General features: G+C 37.6%; 1 protein-coding gene and 1 long non-coding RNA gene across 12 annotated transcripts; both read right to left on the bottom strand.

Annotated features, from left to right (window-relative positions):
- Nucleotides 1-1,808: 1,808 nt before the first annotated feature.
- On the bottom strand, nucleotides 1,809-6,563 carry LOC139746744 (uncharacterized). Its single transcript, XR_011712217.1, has 3 exons — nucleotides 6,437-6,563; nucleotides 3,946-4,104; nucleotides 1,809-2,444 (listed from the first exon to the last, which is right to left on the bottom strand). It is a non-coding gene; the product is annotated as an uncharacterized lncRNA (long non-coding RNA).
- Nucleotides 6,564-9,198: 2,635 nt separating this feature from the next.
- Nucleotides 9,199-23,993, bottom strand: LOC139746919 (peroxisomal membrane protein 11C-like). 11 transcript variants are annotated; one of them, XM_071658593.1, is made up of 7 exons: nucleotides 23,843-23,991; nucleotides 19,263-19,405; nucleotides 18,706-18,817; nucleotides 16,042-16,220; nucleotides 12,432-12,491; nucleotides 10,807-10,987; nucleotides 9,199-10,423 (listed from the first exon to the last, which is right to left on the bottom strand). In XM_071658593.1, exons 2-7 carry the CDS (start codon nucleotides 19,376-19,378, stop codon nucleotides 10,355-10,357), a joined length of 717 nt encoding a protein of 238 aa, XP_071514694.1. In that variant the 5' UTR covers nucleotides 19,379-19,405; nucleotides 23,843-23,991; the 3' UTR covers nucleotides 9,199-10,354. The 11 variants fall into 11 exon arrangements, with proteins under 11 accessions (XP_071514694.1, XP_071514701.1, XP_071514697.1 ...); XM_071658600.1 differs by having other exon boundaries at nucleotides 10,864-10,987; nucleotides 23,843-23,988; XM_071658596.1 differs by lacking the exon at nucleotides 23,843-23,991 and adding an exon at nucleotides 22,640-22,781.
- Nucleotides 23,994-24,045: the final 52 nt, after the last annotated feature.

The raw sequence follows: 24,045 nt of genomic DNA, 5'->3' as shown, positions 1-24,045 counted from the left end.
GAGGAGCAAATGCTTCACTTTGTATTATATTGTGTACCCATGTTGAGGGCTGTGGCAGCACATGCGCGTAGTGTTACACTGATGGATGGTGTATGTTGGCGCGTCGTGCCAACCCATTTTGCCGTCCACATTAAGTAAAGAAGAGAGCCTCTCTCACTGGTGAAAATAACATGCTTGATATCCTCTCTCTCTCTCTCTCTCTCTCTCTCTCTCTCTCTCTCTCTCTCTCTCTCTCTCTCTCTCTCTCTCTCTGATCCGATGATGTAATGATGACGATCACCAAAGCCATAAACTTCCCTGAGAGCCGTACTCCCAATAACTTCAGCAGACCTGTGCCAGTATTGGCCATCATCGTTACGTGTATTTGACTTCTTCTAACTTCTTGTACATGACGTTGCAGTTGTCAGTGATAGCCATATATATATATATATATATATATATATATATATATATATATATATATATATATATATATATATATATATATATATATATGGAGAGTTCCCTGTGACCATTTACGTTCATTGATTTTTGCCCTGAAATATAGTAACTTAACCGAACGTAGCATGACGCACTGTGAGTCGCTCTTTAAGACACGCTTAAGACCAGAAGACTCGGTAATGTGAGCGCTTATGGAAGGAGGAGTTTTTTAGGGGGGGGCAACATGAGTTTTGAAATCATGTGTATCATCCTTCAGGAACTGTAGGGCGGTAGGTTAAACAAGATGTTGGTAGCGTTGACTTTGGTTAGTCAGACCTCAGAAATACGTATGTGGAGTCCAACATCTCTCACTCCCTCCCCCAGCTTGATGGATGGTTGGTTGGACGTTTGAACCTTTTTCCTATCGACTGCCAGGGGTCATTAACGCCGTCACCGTTAAGGTACAACCACCTATAAAAAAAGCCTTCAAGAGTTCAAGTTCGCACGACATGCCTCACCTAGCTTGTTTATCCCATGCCATTTTGCCGTTTAACTGAAGCAGTTCCACTGTGTTTCAACTAAAACCCTTGAACACGTCGGTATAATCTGCGGGTGTGATATCGTGAACTTTGACCTGACCTTTGAAGGTCAGGTTAGAGGCCAGGCTACCATACCCAAGAGTCATACAGTCGTGCCCAAGGCTCGCATCGTCGTGCTTAAAATGTATTTAAGTTTTATCTATTTTACTATAGTTATACTTAAAACTTCAGTTATTTTCTATATTTCTACTTCAGAAAATGTGTAAGGTAGACTCATGTAAGGTGTACTGGTGAGAGTGTCGACATGGGAGCCTATATTGAAAAACAAATTGATAGAAACACATGAAAGTTAGTATGAATATATCTCTAAAAGAGAAAGAGAATTGATAATCACCGAAGCAAGGCTTGTTGCAGCCAGTGCCATCCATCTCATGCTTCTATGATAAACTATGTACATTAGACGTGGATGAAATGTTTAAAACTGTCTCTTTAGATAAGTTTCTTGCCCGACAAGGCACTAAAAGTAGACATTACCCCATTCTTGGGACACGCCCGTAGGAGAACGAAAGACTGGACTCGTAGATTTATTCCAGAAATTTGGGATCAGAAGGACAGACGAAGAATGGGATACAAATAAGTGACTGGAAGGTACAAATAAAGGGAAACAGAGAGGGGAAGAGAAGGCATGAGTGGTGCTGACGGTACGTGAGATTCGTAGAATACTTCCATATGCACTTTCGTGCATCAGCTTGTAGGTACAAACAATAGGATTTGGTTGTTAATCATCCGCTTTTGTTGTTCATCGCCTGTGGGAAATGAGGAACAGAAATCATACAGGGAAACTCTCTGTTGGTTAGTTATTTTTTATTCGAACAAAATGTGTGAAACGAACGGTAATACAGATTTCTAATTATGGTCCTTAATAATTGCATGGTCGGAGCCAGATAGATAGCAACAAGGAAGCCGATTTTTGGTCATGTCATTTATCTTTAAGCAATGCGAATAGGCAATATTTTTGAGTTGTTGCATAATTTTTCATATATATATATATATATATATATATATATATATATATATATATATATATATATATATATATATATATATATTTCTTTTTCAAGAGAAACAAGCTAACATGGAACAGACGTTATAGTTAGATCATTAAACACAACTCGACATTCATCCTACTTGGAAAAACTAGACTTCCTCATGTTTCACAGCGTAGGCACGGTTACATGCGAAGGAAATAATAACGGTGGTATCAGTGTGCCTCCACGGAGCAATAGCCGGATAACGTAGGTGTTAGTTATTGATAGCTCTTGGCTGTCGTGGCGAGCACTCGGGCCGTCTCCTCCGTTCCATGGTCCTATGGTATACAGCAGACCGTGTATGACGAACAGGCAATGTCGAGGTGTATGTTTACCAAAGGGCAGTTGATCGCTTCGGTGCAGAAGCCACCTGCGTCCTCACATTCCGATTGCGAACCTGCGTTGGAGGAAAAAGGTAGTTGAAAGATATTCACGATTTGGACGCGTTTTTTTTTTTTTTTTCATCTTCTTCGCCAGAGGACATGAAAATATCCGAGAGAATCAGACAATCCCTGGACATATCCCATAATAATAAAGGGCTGTGGCAGCGAACCATATTTACACAATGCCTCACACTGCCTAGACCAAGGTTGGTGCATTTCAGACAACCAGAGGTTATTGGTGTGTCGTCAGGATGAACATATAGATGACTGGTGGTACACTACAGGTGGTGAAATGTGCCAGTGATACAGAAGGCTCCCAGCTGGTGTGGAGCCTAGGTCCACTCCTCACTGCATCTGTCTGACTATTCTATCTGATCTCTCCCTGAACCAGCTGTTCCCCAATTCCTAAGCCAGGAGTCCTCCCTTCCTCCTTAACCAGCAACCCCATCTTTCCAAGGTCACTGTGACCCTAACAAAGGTCATCAGAGAGTAAAGGTCCCATGACCTAATGCGACCATTTACAAAGGTCATCAGAAACTAGGGTTTACCCTGTGCTAATGTTACCTACCATAAGCTCATGACATCATATGCCTCGGTCGCTATATGCCAAGATCATCTTCCATTAAAAATCACCATGCAGTAAAGGTCATTAAGGTCAACGTGGAGTCCGGTCAAGATGCACCACAAACCCCACATACTTACATATGTACTAAAGTCTCTGCAAGATAAGGTGGATCTAACACCATTCACTAAGCACTGGCGTCTCCATACGTTCATGCCGCTCACCATACAGAAGCCTCACTATGTAGGAAGGTCACGGCATACGAAAATCACCATTGGTCACTGTTTGCTAAGGTCATCTTTGACCTGCATCGCCATATAACGGTCAGTGTATTAGTATTTGACGTATAAAGGCCGCCCTAAGGTTAGGTTACAAATATTCTACGCATAAAAGGCTACCCTTGTTAGCTGTTAAGGATAAGTTATGGTGAAAAGGTCACACCGCGTACGAAACTTGTGATGACCTTAGGTCACCATTTGCAGACTACTACCGTTCACCAAGTTCAGTGGAAACTTTGCACTTTCGCCATACTCAGAGCACTCACCATTATTACCAGTATTTGAATCATTCACCAGGCGGCGAGGTTACGATGTACATGGATCTCCTTGTACGAGGATCAGACACCGAGTAATAAGATCCTTTTCCAAGTTATAAGATCAATTTATTTTTTTTTTTTTTAACTAAGATAACTTTAGGAAGTACCAAAGTCACCATCCACTGACGTGGCTCGGGAGAAAACAAGGCTCCTCTATTCGGATTACCACGAACAAAAGCCGACTTTAGTAGACCAAGATGGTCCTCATAACACTGGTCATTCACCATACACGGAGGTATTCACCGAGCACAAAAACTCCCATCATTTACTCTACTCTTAAACCCTGGTCCTGTAAATAATTAAGGTCGTTAGTCCCCTTGGTATTAAGGTCCAGGGGAACATTAAAAGGCATACTAACCCTGCACGAAGGTCGCCATGAGCAACACCAGCACCAGCAGCGTCAGCAAAACGATGCACTTGTTCTCCATCTCCTCACGAGCTGTTGAAGGTGGCGATGCGGACGACTTCACGAACGAACCAACGGCTTTCCAGACAAAAAGATGCCTTCGCTCGGTTTCTGTTTACGTGAGAGGAAGAGGTAACGGTGAGAGATGATCCAAGGTACAGCATGGGGATCGGAGGGACTCAGGGTTACATACTACACACACACACACACACACACACACACACACACACACTCTGTAACTAACAAGATTTTCATAATACATAGTTCAGTACATTTCCAGTTTATTTGTTTTGATTGTCAAGGAGGCTCTGTTATGTGGGTTCCATTATGGTATGCAGCTGATGATGATGATGATGTGTGCTAATTGAGTCATTCTCAGTTCGTTTCATATTTTTCTCTGTTTTGAGTTGTTATTTTTTTTCTATGTCAATAGGGGAAAATCCTACCATTCTGTCATTGGGTGAAATCAAAGTAATCATTAGCTGATAATTATTTCTGAACCACCGGTTCTAACCGGTTGGCTTACCGGGAGTGACGATAAATGAAAACTAATCTCTACATACAGCGAGAAAGGAGTCGACGGTTCTCAAGTTGCAGACTCTTGGTTTAGATCCGCTTATTTGAATTTAGTAGTATCTTGGGCCATCATCCCGCTACTTTACTAATGGGAATGTATTCAGTACAGCAGGAAACTACTTCTATTCCAGACCAGTTCTTCATAATATATATATATATATATATATATATATATATATATATATATATATATATATATATATATATATTATTGTCGCTGTCTTCCGCGTTAGCGAGGTAGCGCAAGGAAACAGACGAAAGAATGACCCTACCCACCCACATGCACATGTATATACATACACGCCCACACTCGCACATATACATACCTATACATTTCAACGTATATATACATGTATATACACAGACATATACATATATACACATGTACATATTCATACTTGCTGCCTTCATCCATTTCCGTCGCCACCCCGCCGAAACCACAGCTCCCTTTCCACATCCAGGGCCCACAAAACCTTCCATGGTTTACCCTAGACGCTTCACATGCCCTGGTTCAATCCATTGACAGCACGTCGACCCCAGTATACCACGTCGTTCCATTTCACTCTATTTCTTGCACGCCTTTCACCCTTTTGTATGCTCAGGCCCTGATCGCTCAAAATCTTTTTCACTCCATCCTTTCACCTCCAATTTGGTCTCCCACGTCTCGTTCCCTCCACCTCTGACACACACATCTTCTTTGTCAATTTTTCCTCACTCATTCTCTCCATATGTCCAATCCATTTCAGTATACCTTCCTCTACTTTCTCAACCACACTCGTTTTATTACCATACATCGCTCTTACCCTTTCTTTATTTACTCTATCAAACCACCTCACCCCACATACTGTCCTCAAACATCTCATTTCCAACACATCCACCCTCCTCCGCACAACTCTATCTATAGCCCACGCCTCATAGGCTCCTAGATACATTTTCCTGTACTGCTTGATAGAGATCTTGCTAAGGCCCTTAAGGGTATCACTAAGTATTAAATGAAAAGTTTTTTACCAATATGTGAGCAACAGGCACATTATGATCCGTTTTTGTACCTTTGGACGTATAGTACGGGTTCTGGCTTAGTGACCAGTTAGTTGATAGTAAATCCACCACACAGCTAAATTGAACCCTACTTGGCATTAGAGCACCAGGTTCAAGGACGGGGATACATAACCGTCCTACTCCCCCGCCCCGCCCAACCCTCTCGTGATCACAGTCCTAAAAACCAACAAACTTCTTCACAGGCCAATCAGCTCCTGAAATCCGATATCAGGATGATCATTTATAGCTTTTGCTGTAGTCACCAGGAACTGGAAAGTTTCCACATTAATTTGTTCATTAATGTTTACTGTGTCTGTAAGTCACCATCGTCGGAGGTCAGAAAAATTGTATCTACATATAAGATCATCCCTAGCGTAGCTCTGATCACGCAGAACTGAAGTATAGGCAGACGCTGCATCATCGAAATACCTGATGTTCAGTCAAGCCGATTAAAGGAGGTTGTAAGACTTTCAATTGAATATCAAAAGCAGGATCTCCAAATGTAAGTAGTAACTCTAGTTTTCGCTGAACCAAGATTATACAATTTCGTAAATGCAAATGGAACCTTCCACGTGTAACTCCTAAAAACTCAAGTAAAGCACGTCCAACTTAACACTCGTGAAGTTAAGGAACACGGATTTACACATTTTTCCCAAGTCTAATTATATTTTCCTCTCTTGAGCTCGACCATGCAACCCTTGGGAACTGTGGTGTTGATCTTCGACCTGATTTGTAAAGGTGTGGTCATAGGCCAGGTCATTATCCTCATAGGTTCGTATCGTCGTGCTCAAGGGTCGTACCATAGTGCTTATGGGACAAAGTGACGTACCTTTGTGATGCGTGTTGTTGTAAGTTTGGCAGGGTAGCGACAGAGCGGTAGGCGGAGGAACCGCTCCCATTATTGAGTCAGGCTGTGTTGACATGTGAGCATATCCACTTCTTTATTATAAACTGTATTATGTGACATTTTGCGTTAAAAGAAAATCTCGCAACTCGGGAAAAGAATTTAATATTTTGTCTCCCTGAATTCCATGCTTGAAGATTGTATAATTCCTGTGAATTATAGTTAACATAGAATTAATTATCCTAGGTGGTACGTGGCATCAGTATCCTGTGATATGAGACTGACATTACTGTACATTTGTTCTAGTATGTTCTAGTAATCCTAAGAACTGATACCACGCCGCGCTGACTCACACAGTCAGCATAATATCTCTCTCTCTCTCTCTCTCTCTCTCTCTCTCTCTCTCTCTCTCTCTCTCTCTCTCTCTCTCTCACACACACACATATGGCTAGGACGCCATTTGGTAAACATGTTTACCAGATGGCGTCCTAGCTTCGTCTCTTCGATGTATTATCAACTGACTGTTATATCTCTCTCTTGTGTCTCCCCTGATGTGATTATTACACGAAAGTGCACTTGGGAACTTTTCGTGTTTCATTTTCCCCGTGGACTCATAGGAATATATATATATATATATATATATATATATATATATATATATATATATATATATATATATATAATTATCATGTATTTATTTATAGTTATCTATTATACTTAACTGCCGTCTCCCGCGTTAGCGAGGTAACGCAAGGAAACAGACGAGGTAAGACCCATCCCACACGCACAAATATATACATATACATTTCAGTGGATGCATACATATACATACACAGACATATACATATATACACATGTACATATCCATACTTGCTGCCTTCATCCATTCGTCGCCACCCCGCCGCACACAAAATAAATCACCCCCCCCCCCCCTTCCCTCCCTCCAGCGAGGCAGCGCCAGGAACAGACAAAAAAGGCCACATTCGTTCACACTCAGTCTCTTGCTGTCATGTGTTATGCATCGAGACCACAGCTCCCTTTCCACATCCAGGCCCCACAAAACTTTCTATGGTTTACCCGAGTTGCTTCACATGCCCTGGTTCAATCCATTGACAGCACGTCGACCCCAGTATACCACATCATTCCGGTTCACTCTATTTCTTGCACGCCTTTAACCCTCCTGTATGTTCAGGCCCCGATCGCTCAAAATCTTTTTCATTGTACCCTTCCACCTCCAATTTGGTCTCCCGTTTCTCCCCCCCTCCACCTCCAACACATATATCCTAAAGCTTTGTCACTCTTTCCTCAATCATTCTCTCCATGTGTCCAAACCACTTCAACACACCCTCTTCTGCTCTCTCATCCACACTCTTTAGATTACCTTGCATCTCTCTTACCCTTTCATTACTTACTCGATCAAACTACCTCACACCGCGTATTGTCCTCAAACATTTCATTTAAACACATCCACCCTCCGCACAATCCTATCTATAGCCCATACCTCTTTGTCAACTTTTCCTCCCTCATTCTTTCCATATGTCCAGACGATTTCAACACACCCTCTTCTACTCTCTCGAAAGTCTTTTTATTTCCACACATCTCTCTTACCCTTTCATTACTTACTTGATCAAACCACCTCACACCACATATTGTCTTCTAACATTTCATTTCCAATACATCCACCCTCCTCCATACAACCCTATCTGTAGCCTATGCCTTGTAACCATATCATATTGTTGGAACTGCTATTCCTTCAAACATACCTATTTCTGCTTTCCGAGATAACGTTCTCTCCTTCCACACATTCTTCAGTGCTCCCAGAACCTTTGCCCCTTCCCCCATTCTGTGACTCACTTCTGCTTCCATAGTTCCATTCAGTGCTAAGTCCACTCCTAGATATATATATATATATGAGTGTGTGTGTGTGTGTGTGTGTGTGTATAATAACCATAACCTCCCCTCCTACTCACTCATTGTATTATCACAGACTGTAACAGCTGGCTTCTTTCATTGGTTGTTATTGTGCAGATTTCTTCCTCTCTTTACTTTAATATTCACTCTTTACACATTTCATCCTATCATGTCACTGTTCACCACAATCAAGACAGAATTGATGCAAGTAAGAGATAAAGATCTCCAACAAACAGCATGACTTACTGCTGTCAGATTAGAGGGTAAATTCATAAAATCTTATGGCCTCTTCAACATATTTGTGGGTTGATCTAAAGGATTCAAGTGATTTCTAAGACCATATTACATATTACTTTATCCAAGCTCCAACTCACCACCACCCTTGACCACCACATCCACCTATGCCTGCAAATCTGCTCCTGGTGAATGTTTGTTACCAAAGTACTGTTTGTACAATTAGAAATGAGTGATAAAACTAGGTCTTGGGGTGGGTGGGTTGCAAGTCAGGAACTTGTATCCCAGTGTTATAGTGCTGGACAGCTTTTAAATCAAACTTAAATGCAATACTCTTTGTCCTATTTTTGTTTGAATAATTTAATTGATAATGTTCCTAAATTTTACTTTTGTTTCTTGACATGTTATTCACATTTTTGTATGAAAATTAGGTTAGATATCTCCTCAGGAATGTAGTTCCTTATCCCAATGATCTCATAGTAAAGTGTGATTCACAATCAATTTGTGTTCTCCAGAAACAACCCCAGTGTTGAGTTGAAACTAAGTGAAATGATGTCATCATGAAAAAGCATCACAATACCTGTATGTAAATGAAAAGCATCTTTATTTGGTAAAGTGTATTATTGATTTTTTCTAGTTGCAAAAAAATAGTGAGATATATTAAAGAAGATACAGAAGATAATACTTAATTCCATTTCATGAAAAAGATACTATGACACTGATGTAATTAAGAAAATAAGACAAAAGTTATGATGATAATATCAAACTGGATGTGAACTGCTTAATCTTATGCCTTTCATTGAGAAGCTCCCCAGAATTACCTTCCCCAATGCAAAAAGAAAATTCCTCAAAAACATGTCTGTATCGTTTCTCATTGAATGAAATACCTAAAAAAGTAGTATCCTTTCTTCTCTATGTTGATGTGAGTGCTGAGTGAACAGATGGCAGATTATGTCACACTATAATTTTTATTCAGGGATGATTTCACACTTCCCATATGTACAATTTATGTATTTTTTACATGTACTTTTTTATTAATAATATTCATTATTTATGTTTTTATATGTTTATTTACATGAATGAATGAAGGCAGGAGCCAATAAAATGTCACTTGACTTGGTGCAGTAGTACTATAACTTATATGATGCATGGAGCAGTGAAAGCGTTAACATGCCTTGCATGACCTCTTCAGTCTCATATCGGCATCAGTGCTGACTGACATCAATAGTTCAGTATATATTTTGTATTATAAAGATAGAAAAGGAAATGCTCAGATAAGACACCAAGTGCTCAGCTGCTTCCTAGTACTGTATTACAAAATATTTAATGCAAACAAATGTATTTTGAAATTTCATAATCTTTAATTTCCAATATAGATAACTATTCCACCAAAAATAATGCAATTCATATTTTTTCTGTATGTGTTAGCCTTTTTCTGCCTCAGTGAAGTAATATTTAATGTATACGTTAGCCTTTTTCTGCCTCAGTGAAGTAATATAAAGAACATACGACTAAAAGAAAAGGAAACATCCTCACTTGCTTCATCATCTGTCCAAGTTTTAGAAAGAGATATGGAAAGGAGAATCTCCAGTCTTGCCATTTCCACACTTAGTAAATGTAACATGCTGGATATACATGGGTAATGTCATTATCCCCATTCCCTGAGAACAGGGTGCAGACTCAGATGTATTGAAAATTTTTCCTGTCACCATTCTGTGTGATGTCCCTTGGAAATTAAATGTATCTTCCATGATGATGTTAAGACCTCTGAAGAGAAAGAAGCTTGCTAAAACCAATGAGTGATGATACCAGACCAAGGAATCCAACCTGTTGGGAGAATGTGAATATAATGAAATATGTAATTTACAGTTCAATGGATAGAATATGAAACATATGAAAGACAGATTGCCAAATGAAATGCTCAGATAAATGAAGGCAATGGCTATCTCTACATACCCTTTCCCTATAAGCTTTAGCAATGGTTCATACCTATGAACAAATTAGTGGTGTAGATCACAAGTGCAAAAGCACATCCAGTTTATGTTATACCTGTGCATGCACAGTCTGTTTTTTCTTTTCTGTAGTAATAAAATATCCAACCAGAACTAGTGGTGAGCACGTAAAAATAAAGATTGCAGTTGTCAGAGCTGTTATTCTCTTTCTGTTATCACATAATATAAGGAGATCCAATACCTAAGTAGTCAGCTTACCTTCCATAGAGGAAAAGGCTGATGATGCCAAGGCTTCCACGTGCATAGTGACCTTACCTGCCACACAGGAAAAGATTTCTTCCATGGCCTATGCGGGAGCCAGTTTAAGGCATTCAGAAGGTCTGCTGCTTGCATAATCACTGTTAACAGCTCTGCTCTGTACAGTGCTTCCACTTTTTCCCTATGGAAATCAAAACTCAGTTTAAAATCATTTTCACCAAACAGCAAAATGTGAACATTCATTAATATATTCTTAAACCACTATGTGAATTTTCATATCTGTGTCATCTGTAGCACTTAAAGTATCTGCTGAAAAACTGTGTATCATTGTGTGACAACTGTAACAGTGACCTTTCGTTTACATGACAACCATACACATCACTAAGTTATTTCCAGTGTGATTAAGTTGATAATGCCTTTTCAATATTAAAATGCTTTATGATTATTCACTACACACATTAAGCAGAGTAATTAAGGGAAACTATAGCTCTAAGAACCTTCCACTCATGCAGACAAAATAATCCATTACACACAGTCACAATCATTCATACTGCATTCTCACTTGCACTGTAATTCATCCCAAGAAAATGGACAGGGTATTACACACATCATGGAACATTCAATTGTAATTCCATTATTCTTGCTTGAATTAGAAAAAAAATTTAATTTCCACAACAATTAATTCTTCTTCATGTGATTTTGTTTAATTTTTCCTTCATTTGTTTTATATCCATACAGCAGCATTAGTTGCCCAATCTAATCATTGTCATTTAATAAACAATAAAGGCAGTGATAATATTGTGGTGCAAATATGAATGCAAAAGTTTCAGCTTAGACAAAAACTTTAGTTAAAACAGGTATTTAAAATTCACATCTAACCATTACTCTATCCATATCCCAAAACACGTAGTTTGATACCTTTGCTAGTTGAGTACCAGCATATGTGAAAAGTATCAAATTGTCCATCTTTCTGATTCCACAGTGTATCTCAATGATTTTTCACTCTATGAAGCTGGTTCAAATGCAATCAGTTATAAGGAAGGTGTGCCTTTTGGTATCTCTTTGTCCCATTTCAACAGATGTGGATGGAGTTTGAGTTGGAAGATACTTGTGGCTCAGCCTGGCTAGATGGCACTCTAGCACCATTTTGCCTTTGTGCTGTTGAGCAGACAGGAAGATGGCTGCAACCTCAGCATGTTACATTCTTTAGTTCCTTCTTTCTTCAGTAATCATGTTTAATATATACATGTACAAATGAAACAGAAATAAGTCAGGTAAAACATTCAACAAATGTAAGGAAATTGGTTGTATGCCATGTCTTATTAACTGAACATCTCCAGCATTGACAGTATCATACAAGGATGATCTCTCTATATGGTACTTTCAATCCTATGTCACCTTACATTTATTAAATGTTTTTATGATGAGTATAAACAAACACACACAAATAAATTTACAGTATATGTAGACAAAGATGTATAAGCAGACTGATGCATTCTCAAAGCCAGTACTAGGCATGCCATTTAGGTATAAGTCAGTCACAGTGTGTGAAAGCAAACTGCACATCCTTTCTTGTTTAATGACTCAAATCTCAGGAATCATAATGTGTAAAAAGAAAATCTTACTTTTCTTTAGTGGAAGCTCTTGCAGTTGGTTGCTTCATCAGAAATATATGACGTAAAGACCTGCAAGTAAATACTGTACAGGTTAATGAGCTTGATATAAAAATTACTTTCATAGTGTACATGGATGTGGATGTATGGTTAGGTAAGTGAGCAAAGGGGTTTATGTGGGATGGGAGGAGGCAAACATACAGATGAAGAGTGTTTGCATATGTAATCAATTATCCATTTATCTGTGTGTAAAGTACAGGGCATTTACAGTTTCGTCATAGTTTATTCCAACCATCTATCACCCTTACATTAAAAGTATTTCTCCATTTCCTTTTTTTAACATTTTCTTGCCTAGCATCTTCTCATGGTTATCGTGACATTGCACGTCACAAAAAATTGCACACAAACAACAGTGAACACATTCAGAATCTTGAAGGTTGTAATCAGATCACCTCTAACCCTTTTCTCACCTTTTGTGGGTAAATATGTAGTCTTCAACTTCTTATTGTATCTAAACTCTCTGCAGTCAGGTACCATTGTAGTTGCTCTTGTTTGGGCTCTTTTGATTTCATATATGTATTTCTTTAAGTTTGGTGACTAAACCTTAGAAGCATAGTCCTAATTTGGTCTATCACATGTTGCGAATACATTAATGAACATTTCAAATATTTGCCAGCACTCAGTTTCACAGTCCATGTGTATTTGCTTGTTGAATTTACCAATTTCTTCACAACATGGAAGCAGTGTTACACTTTATAGATTCCTTCTTTTACATATCTGTACTTGCACATAACTTATATATTTTAAAACTCTGTATGTATTTTTCATCCCTTGACTTATACCATTCATTGACCACTCTTTTACTATTCAAAGAAAAGTTTCTAACTCATACTTTGTTTAATTTCTTGTGACATTTAATTTTTACTCTGATTAAAAACCAAGTCACTGCTTTAATATTCAAACCAGTTTTCAATCTTTAAAGTTTTTATAATAATCTTCTTGGCTGGGTGAAAGCAGTCTCTGTTCTGTTGAATACTGTTATGGCAATAGGAATGAGAGTAAAAGTATCTGCAAGATCTGAGGGAAAGAAGCCATCTTACTGTGACACATATGTTGTATTACTAAACTGTGATTATTGCACAGATAACAGAATCCTTTTGAAGGAAAAAAAAAAAATGGAAAACATGAAGATGGTCAAGGGAATGTAGTTAAGATTTTTGCTTTTGAGCATTATTAAGAATAACGTTGGTAAGATGACAGTGTGGGTGAATGGGATGACTTTAAATATAGAGTGCACAAGAAGTTTGTATGGTGAAAAACACATCACAAATCTGATATGTGGATTCAAAACCCTAGTTTGTGTAGATCAGGATAGGTGAAACAATAAGACCAAAGCAGATGGATATTCTATCCTGCATAATTTAGTTAGAATCAGGATCATACTGTAACATAAAGAGTGAAGATATGAAGATAAGAAAGATATAGAGTAAATAAATCATAAGAAATATGCATGGATGAATGTCACATAAAGTGAATCATAGATACAGGGATGGTCATGAATGAATGCAGAATGCAGCTGAAAGTACATGGAGATGAGGTAGACACCTGAAGAGATAGTTGGTGTATGGGAGTTGATTATGGCTAAAGGTATTTAAGATGAAGTTAGAGGAACGATTTGTGATTAAATTCAATGGCGTGTGTAATAGTGGAAATGTGAATGAAGGCTTTAGTCTCAAGTGGTGAATTCAATTAGTATTTAACAAAAAAGGGACAAGAATGTCTTATACTGGTGAGGATGATGATGATGATTCACTTTAGCACATTGAACATAGGTTCTGTGTGGATATGTGCAAATAAACTGAGAGGTTGTATGCAATTTATTCACTCAAGTATACAGGAACAGAGATAAAAGATATTAGATAAACAAAGTATTGTCATCAGTAGTTAACATGAATTATCATAATAAAATATATAACTTATTCACTTAAGCAAATACACATATTGAAAAAGTGAAAACAAGTAAAGCTTAGAGTATATGTCAATTGCACTTCAGCAAAGACAGCAAAGTGCGACGGCACAATGTCATGCTAATATACTTTATGAAGCCTAGAGGATTTCTTCTTTATCATTAATCATAAAATTAGCATCTAATTTATCAAACAGAAGATAATGTAGGAAAATATTTATCAATTAAACAAGCATTTGCAATATTCAGTTAGGGACTAAATGCTGATTTAACATATATTGAACTTACTGCTCCTTTATCACAGTTGTAGTTAAGTACAAAATAATTTTCTCTTGGTGGCAAAATTATATGAACGTTAGGCTGATATTAAATGGGGAGTATGTGCAACTTCACAAAGAAATAATTATATCAGGTTTGACCTGATTTAAGATCTAAGCACCTAGATTTAAAATCTAAGCTTCTAGCATCTTGTCAGTCTCCTTGTTTAATATCTGTTCTAATATATAGGAGGTACCAAGTTGTGTGTAGACCATGGGCATTGACCATACAAGAAAAGTGTGGATGACATATTTTCTTATGTAATCACTTATATTGTTTCTATGACTGAATATCAGCTAGCCTTATATATATATATTATGATTGTCAAAGAGAGTGAAATGCTCACACACACCCTTTTGATCCTCTATGAGCAAGTTTTCTCTCCCATGCTTACAAGGCTCAGTGTGAAGGAAAGATAATCCTTTTTTATGGGCAAAAACCACAAATTTTGATAATTTTATTACATTTAGTCATAAACTGACATTTTATTATATTCAATCCTATCTCATTTATTAATGATGATGCCTCTCATCACAGGCTGGACTACTAGCAGAACAGAAGCAGGCTATTTTATCTCCATCTTTTATATTGTGTGAGTGAGATGGGCTTATGGAAGGTGCTTAAAAAATTTATGATTAGTCTGTCCAGTCACAGCATTTTACTAGGACCTTTACTAGGAAAGGGAGCTGTGGTTTCGGTGCATTATTACATGACAGCTAGAGACTGAGTGTGAATGAATGTGGCCTTTGTTGTCTTTTTCTAGCGCTACCTCATGCACATTTGGGGGGGAGGGGGTTGTTATTTCATGTGTGGCGGGGTGGCGATGGGAATGAATCAGGGCAGACAGTATGAATTATGTACATGTGTATATATGTATATGTCTGTGTGTGTATATATATGTATACGTTGAGATGTATAGGTATATATATTTGCGTGTGTGAACGTGTATGTATATACATGTGTATGTGGGTGGGTTGCGCCATTTCTTTTGTCTGTTTCCTTGCGCTACCTCGCTAACGCGGGAGACAGCGACAAAGCAAAATAAATAAATAAATAATAAATAAATACAATACAAATGCAACATTTTATGGATAGGCCTAGGACTCCTATCATGAAATTTGAGGGAAACTCTGGATACATTGAATCTCAGCCAACAATGGGAATATATGTTCCCCCATTCCTCACTGATCGATGTCCATGGTTCACACATTACTTTTGATTTACTTCTGATTTCTTGGATAACCTCTAAGGTGTTACCATGCATTTTCTCACATAAAAGTGAATGTGCAAACTTTCCATTTCCCTATAATCTCACTGAAGCTGAAAACAGATACATACCTTAATATTGTTAAAACTAGGGAAAGCCCCCACAGGAGTACAGAGACATTCCAAAGTGTCTTAGAACTCCCCCTGAGTACTTTAATATCTCGAGCCCAGGCAATATGTTCCACAGGAAAGTAAAGCTGGTCCACCAAAGTGTTCACCACCTCGAGATACTTCAGAATTCTGTCTTTACCCTAAAAGTAATATCTTAAGTTATCTACTATCTATAACATCTATCCATGATTCTATTAATCTAAGTTTATTATGTTTCACTACAGAGCAAGGAGTCAAATATAATTTTTTTTAAACATTGTCCTCACTATTGCTCTCTCCACATATATCTTGTTTTACTCATGTGCCTAAAACATCCCTTGTGTAGGATTATTTACTCTTATTTGAATTGATGTAGTGTACAAAGTAGTAGGAGGTATATATATATATATATACTATTATATACTATTATATATATTTATCCCTGGGGATAGGGGAGAAAGAATACTTCCCACGTATTCCCTGCGTGTCGTAGAAGGCAACTAAAAGGGGAGGGAGCGGGGGGCTGGAAATCCTTCCCTCTTGCTTTTTTTTTTTTAATTTTCCAAAAGAGGGAACAGAGAAGGGGGCCACGTGAGGATATTCCCTCAAAGGCCCAGTCCTCTGTTCTCAACGCTACCTCGCTAATGCGAGAAATGGCGAATAGTATGAAAGAAATATATATATATATATATATATATATATATATATATATATATATATATATATATATATATATATATATGACATAAATGATGACATTAAAAATGTGTGTGTGTGTGTGTGTGTGTGTATTACCATGTGGAAGTTACCTTTGGTGTGTCCAGTTATGTTAAAGACCTTTACATTTCAAAGGAATCACCATTTCTCTGCTACTGAAAGTAGTACAACCCTGAGCTGCACGAGTCTCTGGAAGGAGATCCTGGATAACACTTGGACTCTTTCTTAGCAAAAGAGATAGATAGATAGATAGATAGATAGATAGGCAGATGGACAGACAGACATAGAGAGAAAGGCATGTATGCAGTGTGTAAATGGTTAGGGATGGGAGGTTTGGGAGGGAGTCAGTTGTTGTGTTTTGATGTCATGGTGCTGGTGGCATATTTGAGTAAGACACTGCAGAAGCTGGTGTCTGAGTTTGGGAGAGTCTGTGAAAAGAGAAAGTTATGAGTAAATGTGTATAAAAGTAAGATTATTAGGTTTCACAGTGAAAAGAGACTGGCTAGAGCATGTGAAAAGAGAAACTTATGAGTAAATGTTTATAAAAGCAAGGTAATAATCTTTCAGTGAAAAGATACAGGTTAGTTGGAGTGAGTTTGAATAGAGAGTACCTGAGGGATGTGGTATGTTTGAGAATGTGGCAGCAAATTTTAGCTGAAGTGAACCATAGAGTGAATGAAGGGGACCTAAGGTCCCATGCATATTTATGAGTGTAAGGAAAGAGAAATTAGAGCAAAATTTAGGTACATTTAATGATACAGTAGTCCTGGGGCTTGTATGAATGTGAGGCATGAGCTCTAGACAGAATTATAAAAGAAGATGAATATGTTTGAAATGAAATGTGGTATATGGAGGGGTGATCAAGTAAGAAATGATAAGATCCAAGAAATGTATGGTAATAAGGAGAGTATGGGTGAGAGAGCTGAAGATGGTGTACTGAAATGGTTTGGACATATGGAGAGGATGAGTAAGGAGTTGTTGACAGAGTACATGTGTCAGAAGTAAAGGGGACAAGAAAAAGGGGAAAACTGAGTTGGAGATAGATGTATGGAGTGAAAAAGGTTTTGAGTACTCAGGATGTGAACATGCAGGATGGTGTAAAGTGTTCATGAGATAAAGGGAATTAAAGTGATTTGGTATATAGGAGCAATACACTGCCAATGGACTCAACAAGAGCATATGATACAGTCAGAAGAAATAATAGAAAGGTCTGTAGGGCTTGGTTGTAGACATAGGGCTGCACTTTAGGTGCCATTTGTGGAAGATATATGTACGTGTGTGTGTGTGTGTGTTACTAGACTCTACTTGCTTGAGCTTACACTGCAAGTGAAAAGTCACCTTTGATGAGGCCTTATCATTGTCATTTGACAAATAAGCATACAGTCTCATGAAAGAACTTCTCACTTCAAGGGATTCTGCCTGTCCCTGTTACTTGGCCAGCTTTTTGAGTGCTGCAGAAGGTAAAGGGTTCCTAGGACAAGAAAGTAAGTAAATGTACAGCATGATGAAGCAGAATTCATGTTAATTGATTTAATGTGCATAGTCTCATTGGGAGTTATTCAGATAATCAGGATCAGGATGATCAAGCATTTGGATGTACAGAATTATGGTGTGCACAAGTGGGAATTGTGAACACTGTTTCATATACAGTGGACAGCAAAAAAAGAAAAAAAAAAAAAGCTATAACATCATTCAATTCAAATCTGTATATCAGAAATCTAAGTTTAAAGTCCCTCTGTACTTATTGATAAGTGAAACTAATAAGAGGGTATAAATTGTGAAGAGGTAGATGAAAAATTGCAAAATGGCATTAAGATATGAGAACATTTTAGGCCTCATGAGTGGCATTTATTATTTATAAATAAATACATATGGTGATTTGTAAACAACCTTCTGAAAAAGAATATCATAAACTGAATATGAACACACCTTACTGTTCCTGATACAACTTAGGGAATACTGAAGCATAGGTAGATCATCAAAAAGTCTTAAGATGACTCTAGCAACACCCAGTTGAGAACTAACAGTCTGAAGTGCCTTTCTGAAAGGAAAACAAGTATGTTGATATTGACTGCTCAATGGATTTAAGTTCCATGTAAGTATAGAGAGACTTTTTCACTTTTGACATGGCTTAACTGACAGAATTCTATGACATTGTTACTGCTTCAGGGTTAAGGTTTCCAGCAAATTTTTTATATGTATATGTAATATAGGGACAAGAGTTTTTGCAGATTCTGAATTATCAACCTTTTTCAGCTATAAAAATACCTTGGCGAGTAAACATATATAAATTTTTTACCATTTTGCAGGTTATCATGAAGGGAATCAGGCATATATTCAGGATTTTGTCAAGAGGCAACTTATGAACTTGCCAAGATACAATATTGTACGGAGAATTTTGGACATATCTATGAAATCTACTTTAATGGGATTGGTTAACGAGTACAATTTGCAGAAAGTAAAGACAGAAGATCTGAAAACCATACCTAACATTTTCCTTGGCGAGTGGGGTAACAAAGAGTAGGCCATATTGCACTGTGCGCATTGTTTTTTCACGGCCCCTGTAGGTTTCTAGGACAGTTACAATATCCTGTAGTGTCATGACTGATTTTTTCCAGTTTATCTGTACCTGAAAGAGGAGGAATAATTTACACTCTCAATTCAAAGTGACCCACATATGATGGAGTATAAAGGATTCATATCATTAACTAATGATTAGAATGTTATGGCATTGCATGTGAATGAAAAGAAACTCTTCCTAAAACTAGAAAGTAAAAGTACTCCCTTAGAGTCAATTCCTTTAGTGTAGTTTTGTGGGGTAGCTTACCCTAACCTGGATAGTCTGTATATAATAAATAGTATGCTTTGGCATTATATCACTTTTAGAATCAGAAAGTAAAGGCAGAATGGCAAAGATAATAAGTAGTATCTATTAGTAAGTATTCTTTCTATAAGCATGAGACACATTATGAATAATGAAAGGGCACATGATTTTACTTGTTTCATGGCTACATGTCTAATTTCATTTGAACATAATGCTTGAAGAAAAACACCAAAGTGGAACTCAACTAAATGAAAGATAGTTATACTTCCAGGATATGAAAATAGGGGTAAAGGCATGAAAAAATTTCATCTGTGGATAAATATAATAATTATGGTTATTAACTCTATGGCCAGGAGACTTGCAAGTTACCTTACTTGCAGTTGCCAATCATCATTGTTTTTCCTCAATTGGAGGTCTAGTAGGTTGCAGCCCACTCATTAGGTTAAGGTAGATTATATTCATTAAATAGATGTAAAAAAATATGAAGGTTTTCATGATTATCATAGCTATGTCAAGTCTTGCCCAATCCTGTACTGACCCTCCAACCCTGTCATCCATCCATGGCTTACCTACTCTTCCTGTCAAGCATCATTCCCGTCTTCAAGAAGCCCAGTATGAAACTTAACATAAAAATTACATTCCTAAACCTCTAGCATCGGTTCCGCAGAGATTATTCCCAAAAGCATTTGCAGACTTGTAATAATACATAAAATCTATGTCATTAATCTTTCATGTACTTACAAGTAAGAGGCTAATGGTCTGACCGTTACTGATCAAGCATTATCTCTTTTTGGTAATATCAGTACTCGGCAAGGTGCATTGCATGAGCTGAGCATTCATGAATTCCCAGTATATCCCTTGTCAGGCCTGTCTGCTTTCAGTGTCTCGCCTAATTTTATGCAAAACCTTTATTACTCTAACGTCATATATATATATACTAATTACATGTAATCAGATGTTGTAGAGCCTGTTCTTAGTTAAGATACAGCAGAAATAATGTCTAGCCAAATATCAAACATTGTCTAGGTTTGTTTAGACAATATCAGCTGATTCGAGGTGCGCTTCGACGAGATAACTGCATTAGGATTCAGATGAAAGTAAATGATGGCCAATGTTGAGAGATCGCCTTGATAGGTGATGTGCAATCACATGTTCTGATTTTTTTTTTCCTTTAGGGAAGTGGATCAATGGAGATGACTGTAACCCATGACCGTCATCACTTACTTAGTAGTGATATCTTGAATTAGATGATATTTAGGGAATATAGTGTTAATAACTGACTAAAAGATCCAGTGATTTTATGTGTGTGTTTCCCTTGAAGATTGGGAAGAAAGAATGCTGCCCATGTGTTTCTTATGTGTTGTAGAAGACAAAAGGGGGCAGAAAGGGACTGGAAATCCTCCCCTCATGCATTCTTTCCACTTATCTTGCCTAACTTCCAACCTTTGCTTCCAACTATGCGTTCTTGTTCTGCATTCTGTGGTAAATAACTTCAAAGAACTGCTTTGTCATCGTCGTCGTAGCTTCTAAGGAATTTATATTTATTTATTTTGTATCCCCTTGTCTTTCTAGATCGAAAGATTACCTTCTCTTATTGCAATTTATTTCAATAATTTCTTGTATCATCCTTGCAGCTTTCTCTTGAACTGCTTCAAGCTGCTCTATTTGGCAAAGGTTAGGAGATCACATAGTGGGGGTATTCTGCATTACACCTTCAACTAAATTTTACAAAGTAGTGCAGTTATAAAGTTAAGTGATGGGGTCCGAGTGATTAACACCCACACTACTGTGCAATTGTTATTTCATATGGGGCCTTGATGCACATATTGCATGACAGTGAAGAAATCTCTTTCATCATTCTAATGTTCAGTGAAAATGCTGAACGGGAAAATGAAAGGACAACGAAACAAAAACCAATTACAGTTAATGTTACAGCAGAAGGGGAAATCCTGTCCTTCTTCAGATTGAGCACATTTCCTTTCCTGAACATTGCCCTTACTCCGCCTCCCATCCTACCTGCCTCAAGAAAGTAAAATATATGTTAATGAAATTGTTAGGTTGTTTCTGTTTGTGGAGTTTACCAAGTTAAGCTTTGAAAAACAAAAAAGAATTAAGTGTAACAAAACAGCGGAAGTCGAACTAACCTTTTAAGAATTCAAAATAAGACTATAGAACAATGGTTTGAACATGGTAAAAAGGTTAGATAATATCAATGGTAACCACTCTAATGTCAGCTGAAAAAAGCCAAAGATTACAGTAATAAGAAACTGTCGTTTTTTAACTTAGGTCGAATCCGGATTCATGGTTGTTGTCTTAGGGGGAGGGCGACTGTGGCACTCTCCAGCTGGCCCTTGTTAGCCAGAGTGAAGGTATGTGGTAAGATATTTTAGGTGACTTGATTTCCATTGAATGGCTGATGGTAGGTACGTCATTTTGATTTCATCGGTTTTCCCTGATGCATATTGAGTACATTAAAAGCCCGTGGTGTCGTGCATGTGAGCAGGGGTGTAGCTTAAGAGGTGATGATGGAACCTAGTGTTGCATTTGTTGAGTGGAAGGGGGAGCCATGTTAAGAGGTGGGGTTATATAAATAACGTACTGGTAATACATATCGAGAAAATTTCCACCTCTTGAGTAAACCTAGGCTGTATATGTTTACAACATCTCTATTTTATTTTTCCATTTCTCAGCATCTTTCACCCCAGAACAAACCCAACCCACTTGTAAAAAAAAACTATGTGGTTAATAAAAGTTACGGTAGGAAAAGTTTGGAAGGCAATGTCGTATTTTCATAAATATGTAGTTTTAGGACAACATAGAAATAACCTATTTGAAAGAAAGTCATATCAGTACACTCCTAACATTTATACGTGCTGCAGAAGAGTGCTGACTTGGCAAATGACATGCAATCTTTTGATGAATAAGATAGTGGGGAGGTCTACGAATATTAAGAAAAATGATTATTATAAAAGTCATAAACAATCATGGAAATCAATAGTACGACTGGAAACCTCACGTCTCTTAGCAGCCATGATTTACCCAGATTTTCGATGGTGGCCAAAATTAAACAGTCATTAGTGATGTATCTTGCTTCCATCCATATGGTGAAAAATGTTCATTGGGATAGTGTAAGCTTGGCTGGATATCAAAAGATTCCCCACTCCCACTGCCCACACATACTTCTTAAGATGGCCCCTCTGGCAGCACATAATCAATGTCACACGTGCACAGGTAGTGGTCAAAGTCTAGTTTAGCTCCGCATTACTATTAGATTTGAATATTAAGTAACTAGGAAAGAGAATTTTTTTTTTTCTGCTGTAGTAGCATACTTTTAAGACACTACAGTGACAATGTGAAGTCATGAAGCACACAAAATATTAGTGTAAATATTGTAGATAGAATTAGGTAAAATTCTTTAGCTCTGCATCAGTTTGGCTTTGGATACTGAGTGGTTTTACTCTTCAGTGCTTCTTCAGTGTTTAGAAAGTAGACTGACATATGCCGGCGAGAAGAAAGCACAAAAGGTCCAAGGTTAGAACGATTAAGACGAGCATTAGACAGGTTGCAGACTTTAAAGAAAAAAATGCCATAACTTATTCGGTAAAGATGAAATATGTCAAATAAACTGAAGGACAAATGTCAATAACTCAAAATATCATACGGAAGTGGAAATGGAAGAAGAGGAGGAATGGGCGAAGAAACAACGCATGACGGCTGATAAAGAATCGATCGATGTTGCGAACGAGCCGAGCTATAAAGGCAAGCTTAAGCTCAACAGACTTCGAAGACCTTAAGCTAATGCTCGTTTCCTTGAATTGCTGAGGACGTTAACCTGATGTGAGCATTATTTCCCTCAAATGTGCAAATTACGAGGTCACATGCAAGGTGTGTTTATTTTTAGATAAAACCTTTTTTTTTTTTTTTTTTAAGAGTGTAACGTAACTCACCATATGTAATGATTTGCACTAGCATTTAGCCAAGTTTTTTTTTTTATTTTATTTCACAACCAGCATATTTGTTTAGTGATCATATATGATTTACAGCTAACATGTACTAAATCTTCGTGTGTGTGTGTATATATATATATATATATATATATATATATATATATATATATATATATATATATATATATATATTATCTTTATGAGGCATGTAAGTCACAACATATGTTAAACTTCACGGCTATCGAGTGTTCATTTTGTCACTAAAGTATGAATTGTGCATACAAATTAAACATACCTGTTTCCTAAAAATGATAATGTTCTATAGCTTATGACTTGGCTGTTGGAACCGTACCACTAAACTGGCCGTTGTGGCTTCCAAAGCTATCTGCCATGGATAACGTGCTCAAGGAATTTGTAAAAGATAAGGTGCTCAGGCTGCGTGTCGCACAGCAGTGAATTTGAAGGAGGCTGTACGTCTTGCATTAGTATTCACCTCTC

The sequence above is a fragment of the Panulirus ornatus genome, chromosome 66 (genome assembly GCF_036320965.1).
Source record: "Panulirus ornatus isolate Po-2019 chromosome 66, ASM3632096v1, whole genome shotgun sequence".
Lineage (NCBI taxonomy): Eukaryota > Metazoa > Arthropoda > Malacostraca > Decapoda > Palinuridae > Panulirus > Panulirus ornatus.
The sequence above is the reverse complement of the archived record's forward strand: the minus strand, read 5'-3'. Positions and strand labels throughout refer to the sequence as shown.